Source organism: Chenopodium quinoa, unplaced genomic scaffold (assembly GCF_001683475.1).
Source record: "Chenopodium quinoa cultivar QQ74 unplaced genomic scaffold, ASM168347v1, whole genome shotgun sequence".
Taxonomy (NCBI): domain Eukaryota; kingdom Viridiplantae; phylum Streptophyta; class Magnoliopsida; order Caryophyllales; family Amaranthaceae; genus Chenopodium; species Chenopodium quinoa.
This window is the reverse complement of record NW_018745410.1, coordinates 1,082,242-1,092,704: the sequence shown is the minus strand read 5'-3', so window position 1 is coordinate 1,092,704 and position 10,463 is coordinate 1,082,242. Positions and strand designations below refer to the sequence as shown.

General features: G+C 39.0%; 1 protein-coding gene across 1 annotated transcript; it reads right to left on the bottom strand.

The window, feature by feature from the left end:
- Window positions 1-8,678: 8,678 nt before the first annotated feature.
- Window positions 8,679-9,044, bottom strand: LOC110713180 (uncharacterized mitochondrial protein AtMg00860-like). Its single transcript, XM_021891645.1, has one exon. The coding sequence runs from the start codon at window positions 9,042-9,044 to the stop codon at window positions 8,679-8,681; it is 366 nt and encodes a 121-aa protein (XP_021747337.1).
- Window positions 9,045-10,463: the final 1,419 nt, after the last annotated feature.

Genomic DNA, 10,463 nt, shown 5'->3' with positions numbered 1-10,463 from the left:
GTTTTCTTCCCCGTTTGCTAAATATTTCCCGCGTCACACTAGAATTGCACCGTGTCACGGGAATGTTTCCCGTCTGATAGTGAGATTTCCCGTGTCACGGTGCAGTTTGCCGTGTCGCGGGATACTTTTTTAAGGGTTTATATCATTTTAGGGTTCCGTGTGTTCCCTCAGCACATTTTCTCTATAAATACCTCCTCATTTCTGATGTACGGGACATCAATTAATACTCTAGTTTTTTCTCTCTTCTATGCTTTAGCCTAAACACTAGCCTACCCTTCTTATTTCAAAATTCCTTCTTCAAGTACTCCAAAGAGTCTATACTTTACTCGTGGTTCTGTTCTTAAGCCAAGGCGTGAAAGGTAGAATTGTTTGAGGGTTTGGCCCCAAATCCACTCTACTTTATTTAATTTAATTTAGTTATTGTTTTATTATTATTTCCTTGAAGTTACTAACTCGTTTATTATTTTGTAGTTGCAAACAAACAGAATCGAAGTAAGAATTATGTTCCTCTTATTTCTATTATTTTTCTAATAATTTTATATTGTTGGAATTATTGCTAAATTGCTTCCAATATTAATGTTTATTCTATTATTTATGATCACCATATTGCATGTTTAAAGGGAATACGTAATTGAAAATCACGCCTAATAAGATAATTTGGACAACCGGTTTAGGTTCCTTTTTAATCTTTGTTGTTAAATTAAGTGATCACGATATTTTAGAATTATATATTGCATTAATATTCAACCAATTTAGCCAAATAATAGATTAGAGCAAATTGAATATTTTGTTTGTATGCCTTTGAGATCGCAGGAATCACTTTTCACTATAAGAATCGAGTAGAGGCCAATACGGGCGAATGTGACTCCATGACTCACTTCGTACCATCATCCCCGATCCTCCTTTCGTGGTTCCGAACCATATGGAGTTAGTAATCTCATGGATTATGAATGGGGTGTAACCTTCATGGGTCAATCGTTGTTGCCTATCGTTGTCCCTTATTCGTGGTTGACTTTTATGATCCCTGAACGGTTTACAAGTTCCTTAAAAACTTGTTGGCGGCTCCCTACTTTCCTTGTCCCTAATCGTATATGTCGATTCCTACTTCCTATGACTGCCAAGTATATTCACACATGCTTTAACGTAGGCGCACTTCGAGCGACGCCTACAAGTGGGTTCAAAGTAAGAATTTCATGAACCCACCAAAAGAACCCACCAAGTTCCATACTTACACAAATTTCTAACACATGAACTTGGACAATTCTACCTCAAAATTGGCATCAAGATTGTTGGATTTCAAATCAAATTCACCTAAAATACAAAATAAAACAAGATTAAAAGAGGATAAAATCATCAAAATAAAAAGAAAATTCAAAGGAAAATGAGAAAAGGTTAGAAGCTCGGGTTGCCTCCCGATAAGCGCTTGTTTAAACTCATTAGCTTGACATTCTCCACCCCTTCAAGGTGGATCATAGAGAGTCATATCATGAATGAATCCAACAAAAACTCCATCATAGTAGCGCTTGAGCCTATGTCCGTTGACCTTGAAAGCCCTTGAAAGGTCCAAAGGAGAAATTTCAATAGCACCATTTGGAAAGACCTCTTGAACAACAAATGGACTGGTCCAACGAGATATCATTTTTCCGGGAAAGAGCCTCATTATTGAGTTGTAGAGGAACACCTTATCTCCCGGATTGAACTCCTTCTTCTCAATGAGCTTATCATGCACCTCCTTAGCTCTATCCTTATACAAACTAGCACAATCATAGGCATCCAAACGAAGCTCTTCCAATTCATGGAGATCCAACCAACGTTGTTCCCTGCACTTCCCAAATCAAAATTAATCTTCTTAATTGCCCAATGAGTGCGGTGCTCAAGCTCCACCGGAAGATGGCAAGACTTCCCATAAACTAATCGGTCAGGAGTGGTACCAATAGGAGTTTTGAAGGCCGTTTGATATGCCCATAAGGCATCATCAAGCTTTTTCGACCAATCCTTCCTATTTCTTGCAACCGTCTTCTCAAGTATCAACTTAATTCGACGATTGGACACCTCCACTTGCCCACTAGTTTGAGGATGGTAAGGGAGCCCAAAGTGTAATGCGTGAAAAGCATAATGCACGAAATGAGAGCCACTATCGCTTATGACCGCCTTGGGAATGCCAAACCTTGGGAATATAATCTTCTTGAACAACTTCATTACCATCTTATGGTCATTTGTTGGAGAAGCAATGGCTTCAACCCATTTTGACACATAATCAACGGCAACAAGAATGTATCGATTCCCAAATGAAGAAGGAAAAGGACCCATGAAATCTATACTCCAAACATCAAAAATTTCCAACTCAAGAATGGGTTGTTGGGGCATCTCGTTCCTCTTTGAAATGTTCATGGATTAGTCTTAATGTTTTGTAAAAGCATAGTTTTAATTTCAGCTTAAATTTATTATTTAATTTCAGCCCGAACCTTTTTTATTTTATTGTTTTCTTATTTATTTTTGGCCCAAACCTTCTATTTATTTTATTTATTTATTTTCTTATTTTAGCCCAAATAATAATAAATCAGAAAAAGGCCCGAAATTATCAATCGACACTTAAAATGCTGAACGAAATTAGGGTTAAAAATGTATTTAGACGGAAAAGCGGGCTGAAAATTCCCGCGCCACGGTAGGAATCAACCGTGTCACGGGAATCATTCCCGTCTGACGCTGGGATTTCCCGTGACACGGGAAACCTGCTGTGACACGGGAATTTCTGTGTCCTTTCCGCGTAAACCCTTAACGCGTTTTCTTCCCCGTTTGCTAAATATTTCCCGCGTCACACTAGAATTGCACCGTGTCACGGGAATGTTTCCCGTCTGATAGTGAGATTTCCCGTGTCACGGTGCAGTTTGCCGTGTCGCGGGATACTTTTTTAAGGGTTTATATCATTTTAGGGTTCCGTGTGTTCCCTCAGCACATTTTCTCTATAAATACCTCCTCATTTCTGATGTACGGGACATCAATTAATACTCTAGTTTTTTCTCTCTTCTATGCTTTAGCCTAAACACTAGCCTACCCTTCTTATTTCAAAATTCCTTCTTCAAGTACTCCAAAGAGTCTATACTTTACTCGTGGTTCTGTTCTTAAGCCAAGGCGTGAAAGGTAGAACTGTTTGAGGGTTTGGCCCCAAATCCACTCTACTTTATTTAATTTAATTTAGTTATTGTTTTATTATTATTTCCTTGAAGTTACTAACTCGTTTATTATTTTGTAGTTGCAAACAAACAGAATCGAAGTAAGAATTATGTTCCTCTTATTTCTATTATTTTTCTAATAATTTTATATTGTTGGAATTATTGCTAAATTGCTTCCAATATTAATGTTTATTCTATTATTTATGATCACCATATTGCATGTTTAAAGGGAATACGTAATTGAAAATCACGCCTAATAAGATAATTTGGACAACCGGTTTAGGTTCCTTTTTAATCTTTGTTGTTAAATTAAGTGATCACGATATTTTAGAATTATATATTGCATTAATATTCAACCAATTTAGCCAAATAATAGATTAGAGCAAATTGAATATTTTGTTTGTATGCCTTTGAGATCGCAGGAATCACTTTTCACTATAAGAATCGAGTAGAGGCCAATACGGGCGAATGTGACTCCATGACTCACTTCGTACCATCATCCCCGATCCTCCTTTCGTGGTTCCGAACCATATGGAGTTAGTAATCTCATGGATTATGAATGGGGTGTAACCTTCATGGGTCAATCGTTGTTGCCTATCGTTGCCCCTTATTCGTGGTTGACTTTTATGATCCCTGAACGGTTTACAAGTTCCTTAAAAACTTGTTGGCGGCTCCCTACTTTCCTTGTCCCTAATCGTATATGTCGATTCCTACTTCCTATGACTGCCAAGTATATTCACACATGCTTTAACGTAGGCGCACTTCGAGCGACGCCTACAAGTGGGTTCAAAGTAAGAATTTCATGAACCCACCAAAAGAACCCACCAAGTTCCATACTTACACAAATTTCTAACACATGAACTTGGACAATTCTACCTCAAACTTGGCATCAAGATTGTTGGATTTCAAATCAAATTCACCTAAAATACAAAATAAAACAAGATTAAAAGAGGATAAAATCATCAAAATAAAAAGAAAATTCAAAGGAAAATGAGAAAAGGTTAGAAGCTCGGGTTGCCTCCCGATAAGCGCTTGTTTAAACTCATTAGCTTGACATTCTCCACCCCTTCAAGGTGGATCATAGAGAGTCATATCATGAATGAATCCAACAAAAACTCCATCATAGTAGCGCTTGAGCCTATGTCCGTTGACCTTGAAAGCCCTTGAAAGGTCCAAAGGAGAAATTTCAATAGCACCATTTGGAAAGACCTCTTGAACAACAAATGGACTGGTCCAACGAGATATCATTTTTCCGGGAAAGAGCCTCATTATTGAGTTGTAGAGGAACACCTTATCTCCCGGATTGAACTCCTTCTTCTCAATGAGCTTATCATGCACCTCCTTAGCTCTATCCTTATACAAACTAGCACAATCATAGGCATCCAAACGAAGCTCTTCCAATTCATGGAGATCCAACCAACGTTGTTCCCTGCACTTCCCAAATCAAAATTAATCTTCTTAATTGCCCAATGAGTGCGGTGCTCAAGCTCCACCGGAAGATGGCAAGACTTCCCATAAACTAATCGGTCAGGAGTGGTACCAATAGGAGTTTTGAAGGCCGTTTGATATGCCCATAAGGCATCATCAAGCTTTTTCGACCAATCCTTCCTATTTCTTGCAACCGTCTTCTCAAGTATCAACTTAATTCGACGATTGGACACCTCCACTTGCCCACTAGTTTGAGGATGGTAAGGGAGCCCAAAGTGTAATGCGTGAAAAGCATAATGCACGAAATGAGAGCCACTATCGCTTATGACCGCCTTGGGAATGCCAAACCTTGGGAATATAATCTTCTTGAACAACTTCATTACCATCTTATGGTCATTTGTTGGAGAAGCAATGGCTTCAACCCATTTTGACACATAATCAACGGCAACAAGAATGTATCGATTCCCAAATGAAGAAGGAAAAGGACCCATGAAATCTATACTCCAAACATCAAAAATTTCCAACTCAAGAATGGGTTGTTGGGGCATCTCGTTCCTCTTTGAAATGTTCATGGATTAGTCTTAATGTTTTGTAAAAGCATAGTTTTAATTTCAGCTTAAATTTATTATTTAATTTCAGCCCGAACCTTTTTTATTTTATTGTTTTCTTATTTATTTTTGGCCCAAACCTTCTATTTATTTTATTTATTTATTTTCTTATTTTAGCCCAAATAATAATAAATCAGAAAAAGGCCCGAAATTATCAATCGACACTTAAAATGCTGAACGAAATTAGGGTTAAAAATGTATTTAGACGGAAAAGCGGGCTGAAAATTCCCGCGCCACGGTAGGAATCAACCGTGTCACGGGAATCATTCCCGTCTGACGCTGGGATTTCCCGTGACACGGGAAACCTGCTGTGACACGGGAATTTCTGTGTCCTTTCCGCGTAAACCCTTAACGCGTTTTCTTCCCCGTTTGCTAAATATTTCCCGCGTCACACTAGAATTGCACCGTGTCACGGGAATGTTTCCCGTCTGATAGTGAGATTTCCCGTGTCACGGTGCAGTTTGCCGTGTCGCGGGATACTTTTTTAAGGGTTTATATCATTTTAGGGTTCCGTGTGTTCCCTCAGCACATTTTCTCTATAAATACCTCCTCATTTCTGATGTACGGGACATCAATTAATACTCTAGTTTTTTCTCTCTTCTATGCTTTAGCCTAAACACTAGCCTACCCTTCTTATTTCAAAATTCCTTCTTCAAGTACTCCAAAGAGTCTATACTTTACTCGTGGTTCTGTTCTTAAGCCAAGGCGTGAAAGGTAGAATTGTTTGAGGGTTTGGCCCCAAATCCACTCTACTTTATTTAATTTAATTTAGTTATTGTTTTATTATTATTTCCTTGAAGTTACTAACTCGTTTATTATTTTGTAGTTGCAAACAAACAGAATCGAAGTAAGAATTATGTTCCTCTTATTTCTATTATTTTTCTAATAATTTTATATTGTTGGAATTATTGCTAAATTGCTTCCAATATTAATGTTTATTCTATTATTTATGATCACCATATTGCATGTTTAAAGGGAATACGTAATTGAAAATCACGCCTAATAAGATAATTTGGACAACCGGTTTAGGTTCCTTTTTAATCTTTGTTGTTAAATTAAGTGATCACGATATTTTAGAATTATATATTGCATTAATATTCAACCAATTTAGCCAAATAATAGATTAGAGCAAATTGAATATTTTGTTTGTATGCCTTTGAGATCGCAGGAATCACTTTTCACTATAAGAATCGAGTAGAGGCCAATACGGGCGAATGTGACTCCATGACTCACTTCGTACCATCATCCCCGATCCTCCTTTCGTGGTTCCGAACCATATGGAGTTAGTAATCTCATGGATTATGAATGGGGTGTAACCTTCATGGGTCAATCGTTGTTGCCTATCGTTGTCCCTTATTCGTGGTTGACTTTTATGATCCCTGAACGGTTTACAAGTTCCTTAAAAACTTGTTGGCGGCTCCCTACTTTCCTTGTCCCTAATCGTATATGTCGATTCCTACTTCCTATGACTGCCAAGTATATTCACACATGCTTTAACGTAGGCGCACTTCGAGCGACGCCTACAAGTGGGTTCAAAGTAAGAATTTCATGAACCCACCAAAAGAACCCACCAAGTTCCATACTTACACAAATTTCTAACACATGAACTTGGACAATTCTACCTCAAACTTGGCATCAAGATTGTTGGATTTCAAATCAAATTCACCTAAAATACAAAATAAAACAAGATTAAAAGAGGATAAAATCATCAAAATAAAAAGAAAATTCAAAGGAAAATGAGAAAAGGTTAGAAGCTCGGGTTGCCTCCCGATAAGCGCTTGTTTAAACTCATTAGCTTGACATTCTCCACCCCTTCAAGGTGGATCATAGAGAGTCATATCATGAATGAATCCAACAAAAACTCCATCATAGTAGCGCTTGAGCCTATGTCCGTTGACCTTGAAAGCCCTTGAAAGGTCCAAAGGAGAAATTTCAATAGCACCATTTGGAAAGACCTCTTGAACAACAAATGGACTGGTCCAACGAGATATCATTTTTCCGGGAAAGAGCCTCATTATTGAGTTGTAGAGGAACACCTTATCTCCCGGATTGAACTCCTTCTTCTCAATGAGCTTATCATGCACCTCCTTAGCTCTATCCTTATACAAACTAGCACAATCATAGGCATCCAAACGAAGCTCTTCCAATTCATGGAGATCCAACCAACGTTGTTCCCTGCACTTCCCAAATCAAAATTAATCTTCTTAATTGCCCAATGAGTGCGGTGCTCAAGCTCCACCGGAAGATGGCAAGACTTCCCATAAACTAATCGGTCAGGAGTGGTACCAATAGGAGTTTTGAAGGCCGTTTGATATGCCCATAAGGCATCATCAAGCTTTTTCGACCAATCCTTCCTATTTCTTGCAACCGTCTTCTCAAGTATCAACTTAATTCGACGATTGGACACCTCCACTTGCCCACTAGTTTGAGGATGGTAAGGGAGCCCAAAGTGTAATGCGTGAAAAGCATAATGCACGAAATGAGAGCCACTATCGCTTATGACCGCCTTGGGAATGCCAAACCTTGGGAATATAATCTTCTTGAACAACTTCATTACCATCTTATGGTCATTTGTTGGAGAAGCAATGGCTTCAACCCATTTTGACACATAATCAACGGCAACAAGAATGTATCGATTCCCAAATGAAGAAGGAAAAGGACCCATGAAATCTATACTCCAAACATCAAAAATTACCAACTCAAGAATGGGTTGTTGGGGCATCTCGTTCCTCTTTGAAATGTTCTCGGTCCTTTGACATCGATCACAACTCTTGAAAAATTCCAAAGCATTCTTAAAGAGGTTTGGCCACCATAAGCCACATTGAAGCACCTTAGAAGCCGTTCTAGAAACACCCATATGACCACCACTAGGATCCGAGTGGCACATCTTCAACACATTTGGTATTTCTTCATTTGGCAGACATCGGCGCAACAAACCATCCACACCTCTCTTATAAAAAATCGGCTCCCACACATAATGCCTAGCTTCTCTCTTGAGCTTCTTCTTTTGATTCTTGGAAAAAGAAGGAGGAAACTCCCCACAAGCAAGAAAATTTACCAAATCGGCAAACCATGGGAGCTCCTTCACATTGATAACATACAAGGAATCATCCAACATCTTATCCTAAATAGGGGATCCATCATCTTGAACTTGAAAATCCTCAAGCCTAGATAAATGATCCGCAACCACATTTTCCGCACCTTTCTTATCTCGGATCACAAGATAAAAAGATTGGAGTTCAAGAACCCAACGAACCAACCTTGGCTTGGATTCCTTTTTCCCAAAGAGATACTTCAAAGCCACGTGATCGGTGAAAACAATAGTCTTAGACCCCAACAAATAACAACAGAACTTTTCAAAAGAATGAACAATTGCCAAAAACTCCTTTTCCGTTGTTGTATAATTCCTTTGAGCACTATTTAGGGTCTTCGACATATAGTAGATAACATGGAGCTTCTTATCAATCCTTTAACCTAACACACCCCCAATAGCCGTGTCACTAGCATCACACATGAGCTCAAAGGGCAAATCCCACCTAGGGGCTTGGACAATGGGAGTGGAAGTCAAAGCTTTCTTCAACTTGTTGAAAGCCTCCAAACAAGTGTCATCAAACACAAAATAAATATCTTTTTGGAGAAGATCATTTAAAGGCTTAGCAATGAGAGAAAAGTCTTTGATAAACCTCCTATAAAACCCGGTGTGGCTCAAAAACGATCTTACTCCTTTCACATTAACCGGGGGTGGCAATTTCTCTATCACCTCAATCTTGGCCTTGTCAACTTGTATTCCTTTATGAGAGATTTTGTGTCCAAGAACAATCCCTTCTTCCACCATGAAGTGGCATTTTTCCCAATTTAACACTAAGTTGAACCTTCTCACACCTTACAAGGCATTTTCCAAGATTTTCAATGCAATCCTCAAACGAAACTCCTCCCACGGAAAAATTGTCCATAAAAACCTCCATTTCTTCCTCCAACATGTCCCCAAAAATGCTCATCATGCACCTTTGAAAGGTCGCCGGAGCATTACACAATCCAAAGGGCATTCTTCTATATGCAAAATTACCATAGGGGCATGTGAAGGTTGTCTTTTCTTGATCATCGGTATGGATTGAAATTTGAAAGAATCCCGAATACTAATCAAGGAAACAATAGAAATTGTGCCTTGTAAGTCTTTCAAGCATTTGGTCAATGAAGGGGAGGGGAAAGTGATCCTTCTTGGTTGATGTATTTAGACGTCTATAGTCTATACACATCCGCCAACCGGTAACCGTTCTAGTCGAAATGAGCTCACCTTTCTCATTCTTGACTACGGTCATACCCCCCTTCTTTAGAACGACATGCATGGGGGAGACCCACCTAGAGCTTGAGATGGGGAATATGATCCCCGCATCCAAAAGCTTCGTGATCTCTTTCTTCACTACTTCCCCCATTTGGGGATTTAGCTTACGTTGTCGTTCAATAGAGGGAAGGGTGCCTTCCTCAAGCGTTGGTGCTTTCTCAAGACATCACATAGCTCTTGAGCTTGGCTCTTACTCAAGGATGCACTAACAATGACGGGATAAGTAGATTTTGGGCCTAAGAATTCATACCTAAGGTGTGATGGTAGAGGTTTGAGCTCTACTATAGGAACACCTTTACTTCTTTGATCGAGGCCACATGCAAAGCATCTTGACTTGATATCCCCATACAAATTTTCTCATCACTCCCTTCATTGCTTCCATCAAGCAAGTCCTCATACAATTGCATTTCCTTGTTTGGGATACCTATCTTTTCTTTGTTCAACAAAACACTTTCAAGAGGATCATTAGATGTGAGCAAGTGCTCATGCATGGATTGCACAGTATTATCAAGAACTTCAAATTTCATGCAATTTTCAAAATAAGAAGAGGGATATTTCATGCCTTCATTCAAATCAAATTCAACTACCTCCTCTCCTATCTTTAGCGATATCTTAGCACTATTGACATCAATCATAGCCCCCGATGTAGCAAGAAATGGCCTACCTAAGATGATAGGGATAGTAGCATCTTCATCCATATCCAACACTACAAAATCAACCGGAATGACGAATTTCCCCACCCTTAAGGGAACATCTTCTACCTTACCCTTTGGAATCTTAATTGACCTATCGGCTAATTGTAATGTGATCTTGGAAGCTAAAAGTTCCCCTAGCTCTAGTCTTTGATAGACCGAATATGGCATAAGGCTAACACTAGCTCCTAAGTCACATAAGGCATTATCAATTTGAGTC

What these genes read in the sequence shown, in the direction of transcription:
- LOC110713180 (XM_021891645.1), bottom strand. Translation starts at nt 9,044, where the DNA reads ATGGTGGAAGAAGGGATTGTTCTTGGACACAAAATCTCTCATAAAGGA.